Source organism: Manis pentadactyla, chromosome 7, assembly GCF_030020395.1.
Source record: "Manis pentadactyla isolate mManPen7 chromosome 7, mManPen7.hap1, whole genome shotgun sequence".
NCBI classification, from domain to species: domain Eukaryota; kingdom Metazoa; phylum Chordata; class Mammalia; order Pholidota; family Manidae; genus Manis; species Manis pentadactyla.
In genome coordinates, this window is record NC_080025.1 from 138640555 (window position 1) to 138665622 (window position 25068).

Sequence of the window (25068 nt, forward strand, 5' to 3'; positions counted from 1 at the left end):
TCATAGATACTACTTTATGACGTGTTCCTCAGGGTAGGCTGTGATGGACACCTCTTGGCGTGTGGTGACCTGGTTGCCCATGGCGAGGCATTCAGGGCCTACCAGGGCCTAACCATAGCAAGAGCTGTTACTCAAAAGAACAGCTACCTTGGCAAAGAGGTATTTTCCACCCCAAAACCCTATGGACTAGCACTTTGATTCTCCAGTCAAGTCTTCCCGCAGTCCCGATACAGCATCCCAATCTGCCGTAAGAACTTCAAGTACCAGTGGAAATGTGGGGTCATAAGGACGGAGTGGCAGAACGTTTGTACCACAGACGGACCATCAGGAGACTTTCTCCTGTTCTGGGCTGCTCGGGAAGCTGGCATCCATTCCTGCAGAGCCTGACTGGCCTTCTCACAGTAAACCAAAACAGACAAATATGGAAAACACTAGGTCTTGAGGAACAGGTAGAGGGGAGATGGCACTGGTGTTATCACAATACACCTGTCAGAGCCGGGTACCCAGACACTAGGCCTGCAGGCACAGTGCACCGATTAGAGAAGGTATTGCCGCAGAGGTGTAATGTTGTAGATATTGACCTGCTGTCCCGCTGCACGGCCCGCAGGGACTACTGTCTTATACTGAGTTTCTGTGAAATATAACATGTTCCTCACCAGCGTTTAAAAAATATTCTTGTGCTCCTTATTTCTTGGATCAAGAACAAACCATTTTGGAAGCATTGGATTTCCAATCTGGATCAGAATTTTTGGTGTGGCTTGTTGAGGCTGAAGACTACATTCTGCTCCTGCTTCTCCTCCAGAGAGGACACTGGGGGTTGGGGGTGCGGTGGGGGAATGATCAGGCTAGATGCTCCTCAGTGTTTACGCATTAGCATGATTTCAGACTTCTTGCTATCGAGGGCTTTCTTCTATGGGGTTTGAATATTCTAAAGATCCCTCTTCAGTTATACAGGTCTGAATAAACGCATGAGTTCAATGGAGCCAGACTGAGTCAGAGTCAAGTGCATGCAGCTGAGACTGGCTAATTGCTCATAAAATGCATTTTCTCTTCTTCTTGGCGCACAGATAGGCTAAACGTAAGCCTCCCATGCACTGAGGTGTAACCATGAGACCAAGTTCTAACTTCTGAAATGTCGATGCAAAGAAAATATGCCATGTCCAGACGTAGCCTGTTGGGTTCTCTCAAGCACCAGCCTCTGGTGTTGGCTGTCTTGCTCTGGAGTCGCCCAGCGCAGGGTCCTGGGGGCTTCCTAGTGGAGGAAGCCCAGGCCCTGAGACCCTGAGAACTACGCAGAACAGCCATCTCCACCAGGGTCACCCACATGGGTTGTAAATGAGAAAGAAATTTTTATTGTGTTAAGCCATGGTTATTTGGGGACTGTTCGTTTCATCTGGCCCATTTTGGATAACACAATGAGCTTATTATTTTAATATGATCATTTCATAAATATCCTATAAAAATGTTAATAAATATCTAATTAACACTCTGCTACTTACAACTAACAAATGATCTTTACCTTCAAGCAGTTCACAATCCAGTCAATTTCCAATAATTTGGACTTATTCATAATTATTACAAATGTGTTGTTTTAGCTTTTTAAGTCTGAAGTAGGTACCAAGTTATGAAATGTGATAATCAAAAGGATTCATGTCTTTACCATAAAAACTGATGTTGAGCCACCACTCCAAGTTCCTTACTGTTTGATTTTTAGGCCTAAATGTTAAGATTAACAAATAATAAAGTCCAATTCCTTATTTTATTGTTCATTGATTTACATACAGTAAAGTTTACCCTTTATTGTGCAGAGTTCTATAGGTTTTGAAAAATGCGTACAATCATATAAGCACCACCACAATGAAGACAGAAAAGTTTCATTATCCAGGCATATTCATGAGCCTTTTTTTTGTCAATCCATTTTTCTGAACACCAGCTACTGTCAACCATCAGATTTCTTTCTCTATTGGTCTTTTGCAAAATAGCATATAAATGGAATCATGTAGGATGTAGTCTTTGAGTCTGACTTCCCTCCCTTAGCATAAAGCATTTGAAATGCATTCACATTTTTACACGTTATAGGATTCCACTCTTTTCTTTTGTTAGGTAATATTTCAGTTGTATGGATGTACCTGAATTTGTTGATTAACTTTTTAAAGTACATTTGGATTGTTTCTAATTTGGGAGAATTGTGGACAAAACTGTTATAAACATTCTAGTACAGATTTTTCGGTGAACAGAAATGGATTTAATTTGGTGAAAGGAAATTCCACATAGGAGTTCTATTGCTAGGTTTGTTAGGACAGGAGCAAGTTTTATCTCCTAAGGAACTGCCAAACTTTTTAAAAGCGGTCATGCCATTTGCATTTGCTTTTGCATCTGTAATATATGAAAGTTGTAGGTACTCCTGTTATTGCTGATGCTTGCTAATGTCAGTTATCACTTCTTGAAGGCTAGCAGTTCTAATAGATGGGTAGCTACATTTCATTGTGGCTTTAATTTGCATTTCTTTAAGGACTAATGATGCTGAATGTTTTTCCTGGGCTTTTCAGCCATGCGCATATTTTTGGTGGGGGTGTTTAAATTTTTTTGTCCAGTTTTCATTGCGTTGTTTATTTTCTTACTATTTAGTTTTGAGGATTTGTTAAAATATTCTAGATGCAAGTCTTGTATAAGATATGTGTTTTGCCAGCATGTTTTCCTGGACTGTGGCTTGTTTTATCATTCTCTTAAGCATGTCTTTTAAAAAACAACATTTAATTTTAAAGAAGTCAAATTTATCCATTTTTCTCATTTATACATGTTTTTGGTGTCCTATCTAAGAAATCTTTGCCTAGTCCAAGGTCACAAAGTTTTTGGTCAATATAAGTCTCTTACCCAGTTTGAATTATTTTTGTATATAGTTAAGCTTCTGGATCCAAGCTCCTTTCTTTGCATATGGATGTCTGGTTGTCTCCTCATTTGTTGAAAATTTGATGTTTTCCCCATTATATATATATTTTTGGTATCTTTTCCAGAAATAATTGACCAAATATGTATGGATCTATTTCTGGATTCTTCTGTTCCTTTGAACTTTTCTGTAGCACGCTTGCAATCAGTAGTGTAAGTTGTCCAACTTTGTTCCTCTTTTCCAAAATTATTTCAGTTACTCTAGATCCTTTGTTTTGCCACAAAAATTTAGAATCAGGTTGTTAATTCTTACAAAAATTCCTGCTGAGGTTTTGATTGGTCCTGCATTGTATCTATAGATCAGTTGGGAGAGAATTAATATTTTAAAAATATGATCTTTCACTCCATGAACATGGTGAATATTTTTTCATGGATGGTGATGTTCTTAGATTTCTTTCATCAGTGTTTTGTAGTTTTCAGTGTGCAGACCTAGCTTATATTTGTTAGATTTATATCTAATTCTTTCATGTTTTTATGTACTATTATACATAGCACCCTGACTTTTAAATTTCAGTTTCTGATTTTTAATGCTAGAAATTACAACAGTTGGTTTTTGTGTATTGGCATCATATCTAGTGAATTCACTAATCTCATTCATTTTAGTAGCTTTCTTATAGATCATTTGTACTGTCCATGTAGATAATTGTGTCATCTGTAAATAGAGACAGCATTATTTCTTCCTTTCCAGTCTGAATGCCCTTTATTTGTTTCTGTTGCCTTACAAAACTGGTGAGGAACATTAATACAACATTAACTCAGGTGTGGAAGGGCATCTTTGCCTTATTCCTGATCTTAGGGGAAAAGGTTTAATCTTTTAAGTTCAGTAAGAGTTTATCAGGTTGAGGAAGCTCTCTTTTCCTAGTTTGCTAATAGTGTTTATCATAAATGTTGAATTTTGTCAAATACTCTTTCTACTTTTATTGAGAGGATAGTATGATTTTACTTCTTTAGATTGGTGATGTCATAAATACATTGATTAATTTTTGAAAAATGAATTTAGCTTTGCATTCCAAGACTAAACCCAACCTGTCCATGAAGCATTATCACTTGTAATATTCCTTGATTCAGTAAGTATTATCACAGATTTTTGCATCTATCTTGATGAGAGAGAGTGATGTGTGGCTTTTCTTTCCTTGTAATATTTGGTAAGTGCTGAGCTCTATATGCACAGTTTCTGATTGATTAAGTTTGAGGAATGAAACCTATCACACATTGAAAGACACTGAGTTATTTGGCATTTAGGTAAAAATGCTGAATAGCAGTCAGCAGTATTGATAATGGAAAATAAGGATCCATGTGACTGTTTCAGAGTAAGAGTTGTTGTGTCTGCTGAATGATGGAGGGTGAGTAGGAAGGAAGATTTTGCAAGGTTCTGAGCGGGAGTGACTGAGAGTCCTGCGGAGCCTTTATCACAAGCTTTGAATTTGGGAGTCTACCTTTGATGTCTGCAGATGGGTGGGAGAAAAACAGTGATGATGTGACCTGGCTACTGTGACTACAGCCCTCACAGCCATGGGATTTTTCCAACTTTCCCAAAAGAAGATACCAACCAATTCTGCTAGTTCTATGGGAGTTCAGAAATTCAGGTGAGGTGTTAAAAGCATCTCTACTTTGTTTTCTATTGCCTAGAATATCTCAGGACCTTTGTCCAAGTCCCTGGGTGATGTGCTATCAGAGCCCTGGTGACATGATGGAATACATGAGTGGGTGGGCACATGGATGATACATTGGGTGAATATAGATTTGGTAGATGATTAATGGATGTTAGGGAAATAGGTGAGTCGGCAGGTAGATGGCAGAATACATAAATGGGTGGGTGGGCAGGTAAATAAGTGGACGAATGAATATTGAGAAGGTGGTAAGACAGTTGAGTAAATGAGTAGGTACGTAAATGGTGGTGCTGAGAGCTACTGGTATTTGCCTGGGAGACGGATGCACAAATGGTTTACTTAAAGGGTACATGAGGCATAATGAGTGGTCAGAGTGTGACATGAGATTGTTTTCTGTTAAAATTATATTGAATATGTTCATAAACACTAAAGGTTTGAAAAGCTGTAGAAAGTTAACACTTGTTTACTTCTGTGTTGAGGATTTCAGGTGACCTTTTCTTCCCCCACCCCTGAACCATAAGATCATAACATCATGATTTCCTACATCTCCCTTTGGGGGTTTATTTGGAGTCTTAAATTTTCCATGCAGTGTTATTATTTTCAAAACTTCAGTAGTACCATGAGAAATGTCCTCCAGCGTCCTCCATCCTTACCGTGCTCACAGCAGCCCGGAGGGCTTTCTGCACATACAGGAGAGTGAAGCGGGCTCCTCTGCTCAGGAGAGGTGAGGGCGTGCTGGAGCTGAAGAGAGAATTTTTTTTTCACCAGGATTGGACACAGGCCAGGTCACTGTTCACTGGAATAGGGACACAAGTGTTAAATGTCCTACAGGTTGGCTGTAGGAGACCATCCTAACCCCTCAGAAAACGTTTTTGAATGCCCGTAGGCTCCGGTGGATTGTTGCAAGTTAAGGAGGGTGGATGGAGAGACTAGCCCACCTCAGGGAGAAGAAGGAAGGCATCCAGGCCCTGCCCTTGAGAATTGGGAGCAGTGACAGCAGGTGACACTGTCCTGCATGGAGCTCCTGCCGGGATGTGTGAGCCCCGCACGCTAATCCAGCCGCTGCTGCACCTCATGAGGTTTGTGCTGGAGCCAATCTGGGGGTGCCTGTGAGCTTCCTCCCAGCAGTTTTCCTCACGAGCTAACCTCATCCCAGGGGCGTTCTCAGCCCCGGAGCTTGAGGCATTTGGGACCGTTCCTCTCTGAGGTCCATCGCTGTGTTGGCAGGAAGGTCCCCTCAGAGCCCAGCGCAGCGCTGGAGTGAAGTAGACATGCCCTGTGAGTCAGGCACTGATCAATGTCTGATAGATCAAGAAGAGGCATCAACAGAGGGTGGGTGTAAACAGGTTTTTAGGGCAGGAAAGGGAGAAGGGATCTGATCTGTCAGGGCCTTTGGATCAGATACATGAGGCATGGGTGTTGGAATATTTTCAGCCTGAATAGTACAGCAAATGTGAATGAATTTTGCTTTCCTGAAGCTGAGGTCTTAGGTGCATTTCTGTTTTAAGGGTTCTCAACTCCAAATTTGAGTACTGGCAGAGGGTAAGGGCAAGATGAAATGGAGGGGGATGCAGGGAAGCAACTGATTATTAATTTAAAATTGGAGTCCTATATATGAATCCTACATCCACTCTGGGAAAAGCACTATGGTAATAAGCCCAGATCTATGAAATGATTAGTTGGGTATTGATATTTCTTAAAATGTAGTAGGAGTATATCACATATATAGCATTTCCAGAAAAGATAAATTGTCAATTGCTTTAAAATATCTTCTTAATCATTGCCCTAAGAGTCTATATACAAAGTATTTCTAGTTTCCTTCAGATGATAGAAATTTGAGATGTAAAATGATTAAATTGGTAGCTCAAATACATAGACATTCAGAATGTGAACTAGGACTAGAAATGAAGTCTCCTGACTCTGATTTCCAGGCTGGGTCCTTCAGAATGGGCTGTAGGGATTGCACTGTGCAGACTTGCCAGACTAAGGGAGTTATACTGCAGTAGAATACTCTAGTATTCCTACAGGGGAGAAGACATAAAGAGGGTGAGCATTTACAGAATGAAATAATTAAATATATCACCAAAAATGAATATCAGAATTGCACATATTGGGGAAACTGGGTCTCAAAATTAGGAGTCATTATATATGATAAGTCAGGCAACAAAGTCCAAATATGAAATAACAAGAACCCACAAAGAAAAACTAACTGCCCTCTGAGTATAATCATTTTGGAGACATGGCCTGCCCAAAAGGCCCTGGGATCTTCTGTTTCCAAATACTAGGATTATGCAAATATGCCTGTGCATGATAAGTGTATTCAGTATGTGTGACAACCAAGTATCCAGCTGCAGATCAGATAAGTCCTTCTCTAAATCAAAGTACCATCTTTATTCACAACTCAGTTGTGTAAAGGTATGGTTCCTGTTTATTTTGACCAGCATGAAAGAACATATCTATGGGTTGTGGGACGTACCTTCACGTGCTCTTCTTCTATATTCGGGACTTCTCTCTATCTCTGCTAAGAAGGTAGATGACTCCAGTAAGCAGGCCAGATATAAGTAAGACTCAGTGGAGTGTTACAGAGGTGAGGCATGGACAAACTTGCAGGGGAGAAAACTTCTGGCTTTTTACTCCTTAGTGGTAGGGCTTCAAATCTGTAATGAATGGGGAAAAATAACATAAAGTGGGCTCAGCTCTAAGCCTCATGGTTTCAGATTGGGTGCTCAAGGCTGATCCAAAGTTTTATCCCCATCCATGCACTCTTTGGACTGGTCTAAATAGGGAAAAGGATTATTGTTCTGAAATAAAATATAATTCTGGAAGGTGAGATATTGAGGAAACCTATAGTATACTTATCTCCCGAACAGATCAGTACTTCTCTTTTCCCAATGTGGGGGAAAAGGAGAAGATAATTTACAAAGCAGTCAGTTAGTCAAAGTGGAAAATACTGTTTAATGGTCTAAATGTGTAATATGCTCACTGGGGTAGGATATTAAAATGTGGCAATGAGTGTTGAAAACTTTAAGATACCCATGTGTCAAGCCCTGGACACATCCTTGCAAAGGAATATTGAGTATTTGGGAGTGTTTGTCCGTAGAGTAGCAATGGAAACTTAATGCAATTAGAAACTGATTAATAAATGTGAAAAGCAGTACCTGAAGGTCTCCCCAGAAGACCACAGGGAATGATCCTGTTTGCGGGAACCAGCATGTGAAAAGTTCTGTCATCTTGGTTTATTTGTCTAAGGTATGGGTTAGGCTATTCCTCTTTTCTTTGATGATCAGTTGCTCGTAGTTCTTCAAGGCCTCATCAACAGTATTAGAGCAGGAATATGGGGAGGATCTGGTAAGGGGCTGAAAGGACACTTCATGTAGAGAAGCCATATTGTTACCTGGGCAATACCCTTCCCTCAGGCGTCCTGCAGGGCTGCGGGGAGCTCAGCATGGGAGGGGTGTCCCCCCGGAGGGTCTGCTGGTAGGGCTGCAGTAAGTCATACAGACCAGGTGGACATGCCTGATCTCCATGACTCCAAATCACCAGGTGTTTGCAAATTTTACTAGAAATTACTGCCTGAGAATTTGTCCTTAGAAATGTATTTAACTTGCCTTAAGATCTTGACTTCGTTGATATTCTATTTAAGATGGGGAGAGGAAAATTTAGAGTGTGGGCCATTTCATTTGTACTGGAAGGCAGGCCTTGGTGCAGAGTCACGGAGATGGCAGGGGGCCATTTGATCAGAGATGAAGCGGGTGGGAAAGTGCTAAAGCGAATGTTTATCTGTTTACACACCCTGCCCCTGTAGACTAGTCCTGGCTTTAACATCATCTGGCACAGTCGTCTGAATTTTTCACTCTTTATTATTTTGTTCAAGTGATACATTTTCAGATGAAGATGTTGTCATGTAGTAGGAGATTGAAACAATAGGAAAAAATATTGTGCTTGAATTTATGGAGGTAAAATAAGTTGAAAATTAATATTTAACCTCATAGTTTTCACTAATTTTTATAATACAGAAAATATAACAGTTTCCATGGAATCAAAGAAAAAATATGCTGTTTTAAAAAAAAATTACAGTGATGGACTAAAACTTAGCTCTAAGTTAGGTATATTGTGTCATGTAAAAAGTGTTTTTTGAGCAACAAAACATGATTTTTAATTTTATTTCTTCATCATTGAGAGAAGAACATTTCAGGTGTGATAGCTGCCTTAGCTACTAATTGCTGAATATTAGGAGAAAGTACCCTGCGTCCTTCTCTGCATTGGACCATGAGGAAAGGTCTTCACACATGTGCTTTCCTTCCTCTCTTGTATCAAGTCATCTTTGCTTGCTTTTACGCCCATATACATACAAGGGGTGGATATTCATAGCAGTAAGTTGAAAAGAGAAAAAGAGAAAGAACAAGATACACTTGCAATCCCCTTCTCCTTCTGATCCACTAACGGCTGGGACACCAAAGGCTAACAAAAAGACCAGAAAGGTCAAAGGCTATCAAAGGAGGAGAGTTCTCCAAGCCTCCCGTCTACTCCTAAGCCCTCAGCAATACCGGACATTGCCTCCAATTTTACATAGGCTTGACTTTGTGGAGGAGATGCACAGAGCACATCAAACTGGTTACCTGACCTCGCCTGAGGCAAAGGTGACACTACTATTAACAGTCCTACTGCTATTAGACTTCTCCAGGCAGCAGCAGTTCACAAGGCACGTTCCCCACAAAGTACCTACATCTGAGCTTACATGTACTGTGAGCTGTGCAGTATTATCTGTTTCGTATAAAAAAGTTTGTCACTAAACCAAAATCACACCACTGTAAATAAATAATAAATCAGGTGTGAAACCTAGGTTCTCTGATTCCAGATCTTTCCACAAGACCCTGCCTTTTCCCAAGATTTCCTTTTGTAATGAATCTACCCATTTTATTACTGAGGGTCTAGTTCTTTTATCTTTCCAACTGAGTTCTTCATTGTTTATCATTTACCTACCACGGTCACCTGGCATCCTCTTCTTTCCCTAGATACTGAGATAATTTGGTAAAGACACACAGTTCCTAAAATTTTACTACATTAACCTCAGAGATGTCACTGTGGTCTCCCTGACACCACAGCAAGCCCTTAGGAAGGGGCTGGCCCATCTCTGATGCAGAGTAGATATAATGTCTATCAGGAGAAAGCCTGTCGTCATTGTCCATAAATGGTCTGAAACATCTGGTTAAACCTGCCCAGTTGTATCCAGTATGTATTCATAAAGTTATTTTATGGGTATTTGATTCAACAGCTTCTGTTATTTCTGACTTTCTCTGCAGATTGATAATCTTCATATTTTTAAATGGACACAGATAACCAGACATGGGTGAGAGAGTTTATCCTCCTCGGCCTGTCCAGTGACTGGGACACTCAGGTCTGTCTTTTTGTCCTGTTCTTGGTCATGTACCTGGCGACAGTGGTGGGGAACTTCCTCATTGTCCTTCTGATCAGACTGGACAGCCGACTCCACACTCCCATGTATTTCTTCATCAGCAACCTCTCCCTTGTTGATGTGTCTTATGCCACAACCATCATCCCTCAGATGCTGGTGCATCTTCTTGCAGAACATAAAGCTATCCACTTTGTGAGCTGTGCAGCCCAGTTATTCTTCTCCCTGGGCTTGGGTGGGATTGAGTTTGTTCTATTGGCAGTGATGGCCTATGACCGCTATGTGGCTGTGTGTGACCCCCTGAGGTACTCGGTCATCATGCACGGAGGGCTCTGTGCCAGGTTGGCCACTATGTCCTTGGTCAGTGGGTCTGTCAATGCCCTTGTGCAGACTGCCATCACCTTTCAGCTGCCCATGTGCACGAACAAGTATATCGATCACATATCCTGTGAGCTCCTAGCTGTGGTCAGGCTGGCCTGTGTGGACACCTCCTCCAATGAGGTTGCAATCATGGTTTCTAGCTTCATCCTGCTGATGACACCCTTCTGCCTGGTTCTCTTGTCCTACATCCAGATCATCTCCACCATCCTAAAGATCCAGTCCACAGAGGGGAGGAGGAAGGCCTTCCACACCTGTGCCTCCCACCTCACAGTGGTTGCCCTGTGCTATGGCATGGCCATTTTCACCTACACCCAGCCCTGTTCCAGCCCTGCTGTCCTTCAGGAGAAGTTGATCTCTCTCTTCTATGCCATTTTGACACCCATGCTGAACCCCATGATTTATAGTCTAAGGAACAAGGAGGTGAAGGGGGCCTGGAAGAAACTGTTAGGGCAATTATCTGGATTAATGTCAAAACTGGCAACCTGGTGAATCCCGAGCATCATTTGGAGACAAGAGCTTTGCCTGTGTGTTCTCCCACTCAACTCTGATGAGACAGGCGTCAGCTGCATCGCCCCGGCAACCAGGAGCGGGATGAGAAAACGTGTGCTGGTGACGCGGGGCAGGAGGCTGAGTGGCTGAGTCGGAGTGTGGGAAGTAGGGGCATTTGTATGTTTCAGGAGCTGTGCGGTGGGGTTGTACACTGCTGTAATCCAACTGCCCACCCGACCTTCATTCTATCACCTGAAGGTAATTGAAGAAAATACCATTTACTGCTTTCATTCACCACACAGTTTGTAGTCATGGACGTTTTCATAAATCTTACCTTGGAACACTGGTTTTTACTAATCCACATTTTGTACAAAGTTATATTTTCATTGGGAACAAAATTAATTTCATATTTGAAGACTCACTTAAAATAATGTGTGGCACATGCAGCCACACCCAGTAATTGTGTGAGTTGCTACTCCAAGAAGGGTGTTGCCTCAAGGTCCATTAAGATGTTTTTGAGCCAGACTTACTGTATGTAGATTTATAGATTCTGTCTGAGAAATGAAAATAATCAAGCAGAGAAACGTCAACTAAAGTTCTTTTTTTTTACCCTGATAAGGTTATAACCAAGGGTTGTTTGTACACAGTGACATTTTGGCTAAAGAAAATCTGAGATTCAGTTATGCTAAATAGTGTATGAATAATTTGGCAAGAAAACTATTGTGTATATATATGGGTCTCAGTCACAAAACTAAAGTCTGTAACCTCTGAAAAATTCAGCAAACCTTTTCTCTGAAACTTAGAAAACAATATAAGCAATGAGATATGTGGACAAAATATCAAAGCCATAGTCTAAGAATAGCAGTTTCCTTAGGCAAGCCAGTGAAAGATAACAGAGCTTTAGTATGGATTTGGGATTATCAAGATAGCCCTGCTGTGCAGATGTTACACTCAAGTGTCTACATGAAAAGCCTTTTTGTACCTGCCCCCCATCCTAAAGGCCCACCTACACCTTTGTAAATCTAGTGAATTGGTATCATTTCTGGAGTGCATCTTGCCTCTGATGATAAACCTAAATAATGTGTAAAAGGGGGAAGAAATGATTCAACAAGGTTTAGGTGAGGGGAGGAAGAGGAAGAATATGATAATTGTGGAACTTACTAGTTTCTTCAAGAGTCTCAGAGAAGGATCCTCCTTTCTCTGTCTCTTTATTTATGCAGTTGATTTAAACTTGTTTGATGTGCATTTGGGAGTTGGTGATCAGAAGTTAAAGGGTTTCCAGTGACCCCTATTTTCTCTGTGAAACAAGATGGGGTGCCCACTGCTGAGAGTTCAGAGAAGGAGATGAGGAGTAAGTGGTTTGTGAGCGGTTACATGCCCACGTGGTGAATAGGGTAATATGCCCCCTTTGGCTGTGGACTCTGCTCTGTGCCCAAAGTATCTCTGAATTTCAGCCCAGGATCGTCAATTACAAGGGCACAGTGATCAAATTCTTCCTCAGATATGAGCAACTTTATTCTCAGCCTTCTCTAAATGAGGCTACATTTTGTGGACATCATTTTGTTGAAGACACGGCTGCAGGCATTGCGGGTTATCAAATTTACAGTCTCCTAGGGCAGGGGTTGGGAACCTGTTTCAACCAGATGGTAAGTATTTTAGGCTTTATTGGCCATACAGTCTATGCCACAGCTACTCAACTCTGCCTTTGCAGCCCTAAAACAGCCCAGACAACACATCAAAGAATTAGTGTGGCTATAGCACCAGGAAATCTTAATTTATGGACACTGCAATGTGAATTTTACATAATTTTCACATCATAAAATATTACTCATCTTTTGATTTTTTTTAACCATTTAAAAATATTTTAGAAATACTTTTTTTGCAAACCATACAAAAACAGGCAGTGGGCCAAATTTGGCCTCTGGGCTGCAGTTTGCTACACCATTTTAGGAGAAATAGGACAAAAATGCAAAATTATAGCCCAAGGTATGCACAGGAAGAACTCTGGAAATTCAAAAGAAAAAGGCATTTTTTTCTGGATGTGGGCAGAGGGTCATATAGGTGAAGGCTTCTAAGAGAAGATGAAGTGGTTCTTACTTCAGTTTGCAATTCAGGAAGCATCTCATTTCTCATAGTCATTTAGGTTCAATTTCCAAAGATCTAAGGACTCATACTAATGGGTGAGTGGAGGAGATGAATCATGCATTGAACACCAAATTAGATATGTGTTCAATGTTAATTGGATGGTTTGTATTATTTCTTAGTCATGGCAGAATTTAACTATAGGAACAGGTCTTTTGGAAACATCCCCTGGTACATTAGCTAAAGCTTTCATTCTTTACTGACACTTATCCTGACATCTGGGACCATCAGGTGCTCCTCCATCCATCCCATTGAAATCCAGTGTTTTGAGACCTAAACCTGCCCCTATAAAAAATGGGTGCACATCACAAGCAGTTATCTGTTTTGTCGGAGTGCTGTGATTAGTTGTTCTTCCAGTTCCATTATGGGGTTACGCTGCTTGGTGATATCTGGCCCTCCGTATCGTGTTTTATCTCCCATCCCATGGAAAATTTCTTTTATCACTTGTATGCACGCTAGCCCCTTACTCCTTTGAGCCTTCTACATCTTCATCAAAGTATAGCAGGATAGTAAAACAGTAAGTGCAATCCTGGACAAGCTACAAAAACTATATAAGACTCAGCTTTATTGTTGAAAATTTATATATTAAATTTTCTGAGCAGTTTGAGAAGATCAAATGAAATATTATATGTAAAGCACTTAGTAGAACATCTGACACAAAAGCCACTTGGTAACTGTTAGCTATTATTATTATTGCTTTTTTTCTAGTAGAGCATCCTTCCCATTTCTTCTCCACCCTCTGTGCTCTCTGACCCTCTGGACAGTGTTTTAGACCAGTTAGCTAGCATACTCAAAACAATCTAGGGGGCTTGACAGAAGAATAGATGCTACAAAAATATCTAGAAAATAGACCTCTGATGTTTGGCCACAAAGAACAAATTCTGTCTTATGCATTCTTTACAGGGGAGGTATCATCCCCAAGGGGGTCAAAATTGGTCCTTGCAGAGGGGATGACAATATCCTGGATATTGCAATGATTATAGTCCTTCCAAGGGCCATGGTACATAAACAGCTATATAGCATATCTGTGATATTAAAATTTCATGGGGTGGATGGTTAAGAAAACGATATCTAAAAAGTTTCCTTAGGACAAAAATGAATAATAGTTTGAGAAACCCGTGCTCTATGTGTAGAGAACAATTTCCTCTTTGAGCACCCATATCACAAGTGAATCATGAGCTCAAAGTACAGAAGACAAATAGTCTAGTATTAATTAATTATGGACTTGAGGCTTGCACCATCTGTTTTCATTTGCCTGCTTGACCTACTCCATCTAAGCAAATCCTTCTGCCCAGTTGGTTCCTACACCTATTTTTGGCCTTTATAACCACATGGGTATGGACAACAGATGTTGTTGAGTGTGTTCATCCTGCTGTGGGACCTGAGTCACTGGGGACGCTGTGCTGTGTTTTGGCCATGTGCACTGTGGCAAGTGCTGTGGTAGCTTCTTCACCAACCCTCTCTGAGCAATCTAGACCCCTGACCAGCTGACTATTCCATATATATTTTTTTAATTTAATGGCTGTGTTTTGTGTGGTTTAATTATGTGATAGCACTGTTTGACACAGGCTTATTTGCTCTTGGGAGCCGAGAGTTCTAGGAAGTTTTTCAGGGGGTATTCGAATTCCTCTCAGTTACATAATATAACTAGGATTTAATAACATAAATATAACTGGATTTGCATAATATAAGATGGGACTTAAATCAGATTTATAAAAACCTGAAAGAACAGAGCAGTCTTAGCTACTCTGTGCTGTACTTGCAAATTTTAAACTTTAGGGGCCCCTAATTACATGAGTTTGTGTTGATGCTTCTCCTCAAAATAGGGCTATTATCCACGTTGTACTGAGGAGGAATCTGAATTTCAAGTGTATGTAATTTATGTAAGCTCACACAGCTGGTTAATCTATGCTTAGAGCCTAGATGCAGTTCAGACTTGACTTGTCTGATCCCAAAGGCATCATAAGTCGCAACAGGGGCACCCCTCTTGGGATATTGCAGGTGCCTGCTTATGTGGATATGCATTTAGCAGGTGTGAAAAACCCACAAAGCTGTAATGTTACCATTACAGTTGGGATGGTTACAGTTCCAAATGATAAGAACCAAACAGACTGACGCAAGCACAATTAACAACTAAATAAACTAAATGCCATAACTGTGGGATGTGGTAATGAACTGGTATCTGAATAACTGAATCTAGAGTCCAGAACCTTTTCTTGAAGTGTGTCTTTCTATTTTTTCCTGTCTCTTGGCTTTGCTTCTCTCTATGGGCTTCATTCTACATTGTTCATAGATTTCCTCCATGCGGTGGAAAACTAACACTTGGAGGCCCTAGGTTTAAATCATGACACGAGAGACAAAATCCCCACTTGTCTGCCAGCTCTAACAGAAGTCTCAGACGTGGGTCCACATTGGCTGAGCCTGGGCCACGTGGCCTTCCCTCAGTCAGGCTCTCTGTTAGAGTTATGAGGCATTTTGACTGGGCGTTAACTTGTTAATTTTGTTGATTTGAATCATTTTGATTTGTAGAAACTTGAGAGCATATCCCTCATCATATGCTTTATCTTGGTAAATGTTACATGTATTCTTGAAAAAAATATATTTTCTGTTATTGTTGATTGTAATATTCAGTAAATGTCAATTAGGTCAAGATTGATAGTGTTCAAGTTTTTTATTTCCTAACCGATTCCATACTATTCACTGCCTTCTACTTGCTATCAACTTAAAGAAGTTTTAAAATTTGAAGGATGGTTGACTTACATCGTGATTCAACAATTATATGCCTTATAAAATACTCACTATTATGTGTAGTTACCATATGTCACCCTACAAAGTTATTATGGTATTATTGACTATATTCCCTATGCTGCACTTTTCATCCCCATGACTTGTTTACTTTATAATTGGAAGTTTGTACTTCTTTATTCCCTTTCCTATTTTTCCCATTCCACCACCCCCCTTCCCTATGTCAACCACCAGTTTGTCCTTTGTATTTATCAGTTTATTTCTGTTTTGTTTGTTTGCTTATTTGTTTTATTTTTTAGATTACACATATAAGTGAACTCATGTGGTATTTGTCTTTCTCTGACATACTTAGCATAATACCCTCAAGGTCTGTCCATGTTGTTGCAATTGATTTCATACTGTTTTACGGCTGAGTAATGCTCCATTATATATATATCTATGTGTCCCACATCTTCTTTGTCCATTCATCTATTGATGGACACATAGGTTGCTTCCGTATCTTGGCTAGTATAAATAATGCTGCAATGAGCATAGGGGGGCATGTATCTTTTCAAGTTAATGTTTTTGTTTTCTTTAGGTAAACACCCAGAAGTGGAATTACTGGGATGCATGGTTTTTCTATTTTTAATTATCTGAGAAACGTCCATAATGTTTTCCTTAGCGGCTGCACCATTTTATATTCCCACCAATAGTGCACAAGGGTTTCCTTTTCACCACAACCTTGCCAACACTTGTTATTTCTTGTCTTTTTGATAATAGCCATTCTGACTGTGGTTTTCATTGCATTTCCCTGATGATTAGTGATGTGGAGCATCTTTTCATGTACCTGTTAGCCATCTGTATGTCTGTTTTGGAAAAATGTCTATTCAGGTCCTTTGCCCATTTTCTAATTGGTTTATTTGTTTTTTTGGTGTTGGGTTGTATGAGTACGTTGTAAATTTTGGATATTAACCCCTTGTTGGATATAGCATTTGCAAATATATTCACCCATACAGTAGGTTACCTTTTCATTGTGTTGATGGTCTCCTTTGCTGTGCAGAAGGGTTTTAGTTTGATGTAGTCCCACTTGTTTAATTTTGCTTTGTCCCTTGCCTGGGGAGACCTAACTAGAAAATAATTGCTAATGCCAGTGTCCAAGAGTTTACCACCTGTTTTCTTTAAGGAGTTTTATGACTTCAGATGTTATATTTAAGTCTTCAATCCATTTTGAGTTTATTTTTGTTTACAAAATAAAACAGTGGTACAGTTTCATTCTCTTGCATGTGGCTGTCCAGTTTTCCCAACAGCATTTATTGATGAGATTGTCTTCTTTCCCATTGTACAGTCTTGCCTCCTTTGTCATATAGATTCATTGACCATATAAGTGTAGGCTTATTTCTGGTCTTTCTATTCTGTTACGTTGGCCTATGGGTCTGTTTTTGTGCCAGTACCATACTGTCTTGATTACTGTAGCTTTGTAGTACAGTTTGAATTTGAAGAGCATGATACCACCAGCTTTCTTCTTCTTTTTCAAGATTGCTTTGGCTATTCTGGGTCTTTTGTGATTCCATACAAATTTCAGGATTATTTCCTCCAGGTCTATGAAAATTGCCAATGGTATTTTGATAGAGATTGATTGAATCTGTAGATTTCTTTGGCTAGTATGGACATTTTAACAATATTAATTCTTCCATACCATGAGCATAGTAAATCTTTCCATTTATTTGGATCATCTTCAATTTCTTTCATTAATGTCTTATAATATCTTACAGTTTTCAGAGTACAGGTCTTTCACCTCCTAGTGAAGAAAGAGATAGGAAATAAATAATTATTTGTATATAATAAATGAATTATTTTAGAAAATAATAAAATTATTCCTAGGTATTTTATTCTTTTAAATGCAATTGTAGATGTGATTGTTTTCTTAATTTCTCTTTCTGCTAGTTTGCTGTTAGTATATAGGAATGCAGCAGATTTCTGTGTATTAATTTGTATCCTATAACTTTGCTGAATCCAACTATTAGTTCTAATAGCTTTTTGGTGGAGTCTGTAGGGTTTTCTATATATATATATAATATCATGCCATCTTCAAATAGTGATAATTTTTCTTCTTCTTTTTATCATTATTGCCATGACTGTTACAGTCCTGTTCCTTTTATTCAGTAAGATAGGAGAGCTGGCATTATTATTCTCACTCAAAATATGAGGAACCACTGTCAGAAGAGAATTTAGAAAGATTTAAAAGAGTTTCAATTTACTTGGTATTTTATTTTCTTTAAAATTACTGAGGCATATTATAAGGTAAGAAAAGGTTTTTAAAATAAATTTTCATTGCAGACAACTTTACAGAGATGTAATTTTGCTAAGGGTTATCACAAGTACTAAGTGTTATCTAACTATTACTTAGGTATGGTATGAGTATGTTGTAAGATCTCCTAATGTGCATTCACAAAATGCTAAGTGCTATTTAAGTATGACTGCTAGGGTTCAAGTGAAAGCCAAATTTGTGATAATTTGTGAGGATGTAGAGATCCGTAAGAAGACACAGGAGAGGAAGAAGACAGTGTGACTTTGAACAATCCCTTATACTTTTCTTAGTTTTTCCTTTTTTGAATTAAAAAGACATGATTGTATGGCACATACATCTAGAAATCAGGAAGAAAAGTCCATGAATTCTACCAAATATATGAGGAGGAAATGACACCAGTCATCCACAGAAGTCATTTCATGTATACAGATTTAATGTATGAAAGCCAATTATGTTTTTATATAATTTAAAAGATACTATTTGAAGCAACATTTTAAAGCATCAGACTTGGGGGAGAAATATCTAATGAGAAATAACACTTCTACGTAGAAAAAAATAGACAGATATTAAATAAATGGAAGAATATGTTTTTTATGGGTTGGTTCCTTAACATCACAGAAATGTCACTTCTTCCCAAGTTTTTTTTAGATGAAATTCCAGTTAAAATTTCAACAAGTTTTTTTCCTGGAAAATCTCAAGCTAATTTTAGAATCAAATTGAAAATTCAAATTCAAACTGCCATGAATAGCCAAAACAATTTGGAAATGTATAATCAAGTTGAAGGATTTACACTATGATAAAATAAGGCTTATTATAAAGCTACAGTAATTAAGACAATGTACTATTGTCATACAATAGATGAATAGACCAGTGGATCAGAAAAAAGAGTGTAGAAACCATTCTACCATTTATGGCAACACAAGAGCATAGTGGGGAAAGAATGGCCTCTCAATACAATTGGAAATCCACATAGGAAAAAATGAATGTGGGCTCTTGTCTCATATCATACATAGAAATAAATTTCTCATATATTGTTGATCTGAATGTGAAAAGTAAAACATTAAAGCTCCTGGAAGACAGCATTGAAGAATAACTTTGTATCCTACAAAAGACAGATTAGATATCTTTAGGATAGATAAAGAAATCTCACTCAAGACACAAAAAGGCAGTAACTGTATGCAAAACAACTGATAAATTGAACTACATTAAAAGTAAGGAGATCTCTTTACTGGTGACACCATAAGAGGATGAAAAAGTAAGCCACAATGTGGGAGAAAATACTTGTGACAAATAAATGATAAATGATGCATGTTCAAAATATATAAAGAACTAAAATCAACAAGAAAAAGAGAGAGAATCCAGTAGAAAAGTGGACAAGAAATTGAACATGCACCTCAGAAAATGGGATAATCCAAATGGATACTTTTAAATATGTACAACTTCACTAGTCATCAGAGAAATGTAAATGTAATCACAATGAGATACCCCCTCTATCCTCACCAGAATGGCTAAAATGAACAAGACGGACAACTCAAGCACAGAAAAATGCTGGATCAAAAGAAATCCCCACACCTGGTGGTGAGAATGTAACTGGAACTATCGTTTTAACAATGTTAGCTAAAGCTGGACTTGCACATAGTTTGTGATGTAGCAGTGCCACTACTAGGTAACAATGATTATATATATGCACACATATGTAAGACAAAAGGTGAGTATGTGTGTGTGAATGTTCCTAGCAGTATTGGTTTTAATAGCACAAACTAGAAACAACCTAAATGTCTATCGATAGAATAAATATGTAATTTGAAATGCTTACAGTGGGTAGTTAATTTCTGTAGTATTTGTAGAATATGAAAGCAGACATTTATATACAAAAATAGTTAAATAATTTGACAATGTCCAGTTAACAGAAGTCTATCACTAGTGAGACAAAATGGGGGAAAAGTCTTACAAAATAGTTGTATCTTTTGTGAAAAGAATATGTGATCATAGCTTATGTGTAGCTCAGAATCAAGTTATGGGAGATACTGCTCAAAGGGCCCACAGGTGGTCTATGAACAACTGTGCACCTTGGGTCGAAGTCTCAATCCTGCCTATGTGGACAGAAAACCATGGGCATGTTGTAACGTCCTCCAAGTGAAACTTCAACAAAGACTTAGGAGAACATCTCCAGGGGAACCAGGGCTTTGGATTTCCTTCTCAGGTTGCTGGGTCAGGAAAAATGAACTTCTCATTTGTAAATTCTTTTAAAGGCAGATGAGAGTTAAGGTGAGGGAATCACCACACAGGGAAGGTGAAGAAATAATAGAAGCAAATTTGGCACAGCATAATTGGCCTGTAGAGATTTTATCTCCGAGGGAAAAGAAATGTACTTCTTGCAGATCCGGCAGCTTGCCCAGCCCCACTCCTCTGGGGGCAGTGCCGGCCCCTGTCCTGGAGCTGAGGCAGTCATGCCCAGGGGCTCTGCAGTGAGAGTGGGGAAGCCAGGGTCTCCTAGCACACATCTTCTTCCCAGGCTCATGTGGCAAGCGGATTGAGTTTGCTTACTGGAAAGACAAATGTCCCATTTTGGCAATTGGTTTTCAGAAAACACATTTGGGGTAGCCAAACTGAGGAGAAAGTTCTTTTGGATACTTCTGAGAAATGAAGCATTTGGCCCAGGGCTTTGCCTGCATTCACAGGAGTCACCGAGCTTCGGCACTACAGGTCATGTTCCCTCCACCACGGTGCCCGCCTTGGCCCCTGCCCACCCTTGGAAATCTGGACCAGAGGACAGGTTTGTGCTGACTGGCTCATTCTTAAAGGATGGTGGTCAGAAGGTGACTTTATCTGGCTCTATACTTTCTGTCACTCCATGCAGTGTAGGCAGGCGTAAGGAAGTGCAGATTGGATGGGGAGAGAAATTTATCCAATTAACATTTTGGGGACATCTCAAGCTTTCTAGGTGGCATCTTTTTTGAGAAGAACTCTTGATGTGTAGCTTTAGGAAGCTTGAATCACGATTTCAGGAAGAAACAGTGGTGCAGGAATGCTATTCAATCACTGGTATCATCTGTTAGAACCTTCACCTTACTTTGGAAAATCTGTTTTAAACTTTAATTTACACATCAAAATTCCAAAAATATTTAAATATTTTACTTTTTAACCCTTTTTTGTTAAAGTAATTCTTTTTATTATTTGTGTTATATCCTTTCTCCATTATACTCTCTACTTCCCTCCTCCCAGTGAATTAGGATAGATTTAAATATCTGTTCCCTTTAGACAGAAAAAGAAATTAATTAATGAGAGTTGAACTTGGAAATGCAAGTTAGTTGATAAAGCAGTTTATTCACTCCCAGAGAGAGGCACTGTGAAATACATGCGGATGATACAGAGTCATGATAGGCTAATCATGGGTGTTTCTATTTGCAATGAATACTTTCTGGGGTCTTTAAGGGGACTTACTGACCTAAGGTCAGGGATTACTACATTTTTTTTTTTGTGCCGTTAACTAACTATTATTAGTTTTTAAGAAGTGAAAGCCTCAAAACTCTGAGATTATCATCAGATTTTCCCCCATTCTCCTAATTTAATACTGAGAATACATTAAATAATCATCACCTACCCTCTGTACTTTGTTTTTCTCTTTCAGCTCTCTGCTGGTGTATTGTTTCATATATTATAGCAGAATTAGAGAAACCCTATTCACCTTGCTAGGACTAGCTTGTAAGTGTAACATTATCTGAAGATGGTCAAGTTACATTGAGGGTCCCAGGCACTGATTTTTCCCCTTTGATACATGTCATTTGTCTTTCTTTTGCACCTGAGGATTTGGGCCATGGTATTTTTGTATTCCAACTTCTCCTTTTTCATTAGGGATGAAAAGGTAGGTTTCCTTCTTCTTTGATAGAAATACTACATGGTGACTTACTAACCTTTTGAAGCTCTAGAATAAATTCTAAAGAATTAAGAACATTTTATACTTTTTGTCTTCCTTTATTGTAACTTACATAAATCATCTCTTGGAGTGGGACTGGTTTATCATAGATAAAGGGAATATTATCATATGCAAATACCCATAGACCCTGGTATCTAATCCAAGAGTCTCTGGCACCCTATTAATCTTAGGTAACTGCCCTTACTGTCATGAATACCTTCAACACAAAGTATGCTTTCATCACATATTCGATGGCACTGTCTGATTACAGACAGCAAGCAGGTGATATCTCTTTGGGACAGTTGTGCAAGAGTTTCACTTTCTCTACCCGAAGGGCAGAGTAATTAGAATGAAATTAAGAATGGACTTTATTTAGTCTGTGACGTTTCTGGAAATCACTCGTGATTTGAATAAGGTGAAACAAGATTAGTAAGAGTTCCAAAGATGATTTTTTAATACTAGAACCCTTGACCTTTCTGAAATACTAATGTATTTGCAAGATTAGAAAGTTAGGAGGTGTTACTGAGCAGACTACAGTATTAAGTTTCTAAGTCTCAAAAAAGCAAGCATAGTACAAGGTTGAGAGAAGACAAAGGTTCCTGAAGGGGGCAAATGGTCAAATACTTCTGATGAGGATAAAAGTCAGGGGATGTTAAAGGAAAGGGATGCCCAACAGTCATTTCACTGAGTTCATTCCATGTGGTTATTTTCTTCACAATACAGTCTCCAAACCATAACTGTCACTATTCAGGATACAGGAATGTGGAACCAGTTTTCTATTATCTCTTAGTTAATAGGTTAATATGTGTGGCAAGTAGTTAAGCTCTTATCATTTATTAGGGAAGATAGTTAATGCATCTCGACTTTGATCTGCTCCCTGACAGTCATACCCAGTTGCTGACCCAGGCTCTGTTCTTTTTCCAAAGAGGAGGCAGACCCCAGGGCAGATCCTCTCCTCCTACCGTGTCCCCCAGATGAACAGCAAGTGAAGATTCTTCAAAACTGAGGCTGATCATCCAGGTCTTCAGTTTCTATTTCACTGACTCTGAAATGTAATTTTGACATTGTGACCCCAAATTTCTGATTTTAAAAGGATGAAAAGTGAGTATCTCATTTTCGTAGAGACTCCAAAAGTAAAAGAGTAAATTAACAAAGCAACTCTTCCTACCAGTTAGATTTCATTCAATATGGATTCTGAGATAGTGGGGAGGGAAAAACTGGTATCCAGCAAAGAAATAAACTCCGTGATCAGGAATTTGCCCTGAAGAAGAGAGTCACATTTTATATTTAATCTTTTTGACTCAAATGTTTAAGCATTTCAGTAGAAACCTTTCCCATACAATGAAGAAGAGAAGAGTTTTCTCCTTTACTCTGAGCCACATCAGTGGTTTCTATTGTGGTCCAAAACTCTGAAGGAGGCGTATCTGGGAAACCACACAGTTTAATGCTAGATGGCTGTTCGGTCTAAATGACCTTATCAGACCCTCTGCCTCCTTCAGTATCTGGTATTTATTGATGTACCACTTGGATTTGGTTCTCAGAGGCTCATGGGCAGGGAAAACCAGACATGGGTGAGTGAGTTCATGCTGCTGGGGCTGTCCAGCTGCTGGGAGACGCAGGCCTCCCTCTTCATCCTCTTCCTGGCCATGTATCTGATGACTCTGCTGGGGAACTCCCTCATCATCCTCCTTACCAGACTGGACAGCAGGCTCCATACGCCCATGTACTTTTTCCTCAGTGTCCTGTCCTTTGTGGACATCTGTTATACCAACAGCACTGTCCCTCAGATGCTTGTTCACTTCCTGTCAGCCCAGAAGTCCATCCCATTCCACAGCTGCGTGTGCCAGCTCTACGTGTCCCTGGCTTTGGGCAGCTCGGAGTTCTTCCTGCTGGGAGCCATGGCCTATGACCGCTACGTGGCGGTGTGCCACCCGCTTCACTACACGGTCATCATGCATGGAGGGCGCTGCCTGGGGCTGGCTGCCGGCTGCTTGGTGGCTGGTTTCACGAATTCACTGATGCAGACAACTACCATCTTTCAGCTACCGTTTTGCCGTCATGTTATTAGTCACTTTGCCTGTGAGATGCTGGCTGTGCTGAGGCTGACCTGTGTGGACATCTTCTTCAACAAGGTCATGGTGGCCATCTCAGGATTTCTGGTCATCATGCTTCCCTGTTTTCTGGTCGTATTTTCCTATGGTCGTATAGTCGCTGCCATCCTGCACATTCGCTCTGCGCAGGGACGCCGCAAAGCCTTTGGGACCTGTGCCTCCCACCTCGCTGTGGTTTCTATGTGCTTCGGAACAGCCATCTTCACGTACATGAGGCCCACGGCCGGCCCCTCAACAGAACAGGAGAAGATGGAGAAGATGGTTGCTCTGTTCTACGCTGTGGTGGCCCCCATGCTGAACCCCTTAATCTACAGCTTGAGGAACAAGGAGGTGGCGAGTGCCCTAAGGAGAGTGCTGAGAAAATTTAATGAAAAAAGGTAAAGATTTGAAGAATTTTCCTTCCTGCTAGCAGACCAAAGATCGACATTCCAAACAAGGAAGAAATGATTGGCGTGCCCTGGCTCCCCAGATTTGCTGACCAGGCGCGTCATGGCAGCACGTTTCTGTAGTCTGACTCTCCACATTAGCTCACGTTTGGACCATGTATCACTACCCTATGGTTAAAAAAAAGCTTACGCTTATCAAACTGGCGTTTGCTGGATAATCAGTCCTCCCAGACTTCAAATTCCCACTTTCCCTTTCATGTTCTTCCTGCACATTTCTGCAGGAAATGTCATGAGAACAGTGAAAAGTTTCAGAGTGAGAACAGCCACTCTTCATATCTTGACTCCACCCCTCACCAGCAATATGGCACTGAAGAAATGTACTTGGTATCTCTGAGCTCCAGTGTCCTCAACTATAAAAAGAAATAATATTCAGCATGTATGATTATTTTGAGGATTATAGATAATTATGTAAGATTCCTAATAGAGTGGTAGTATAGAGGAGTATAATTTTAACAATAATCTTTAGGACACAATTACAGGGCAAACCATTAGGCAGCCTTGTCTCCATATACACTTACGCAAATTTTTTTCCTACTGCCATAGCTGTCATGGAGCACTGCTCTGCGCCCACTCCAGGTCATC

General features: G+C 39.8%; 2 protein-coding genes across 2 annotated transcripts; both read left to right on the forward strand.

Moving 5' to 3' along the window:
• Positions 1-8636: 8636 nt before the first annotated feature.
• Positions 8637-11548, forward strand: LOC118932617 (olfactory receptor-like protein OLF3). The gene has a single exon (XM_057505022.1). The coding sequence runs from the start codon at positions 9883-9885 to the stop codon at positions 10837-10839; it is 957 nt and encodes a 318-aa protein (XP_057361005.1). The 5' UTR covers positions 8637-9882; the 3' UTR covers positions 10840-11548.
• Positions 11549-22104: 10556 nt separating this feature from the next.
• LOC118932618 (olfactory receptor 2F1-like) lies at positions 22105-24574 on the forward strand. The gene has a single exon (XM_036926236.2). The coding sequence runs from the start codon at positions 23477-23479 to the stop codon at positions 24419-24421; it is 945 nt and encodes a 314-aa protein (XP_036782131.2). The 5' UTR covers positions 22105-23476; the 3' UTR covers positions 24422-24574.
• The last annotated feature ends 494 nt before the right edge of the window (positions 24575-25068 follow it).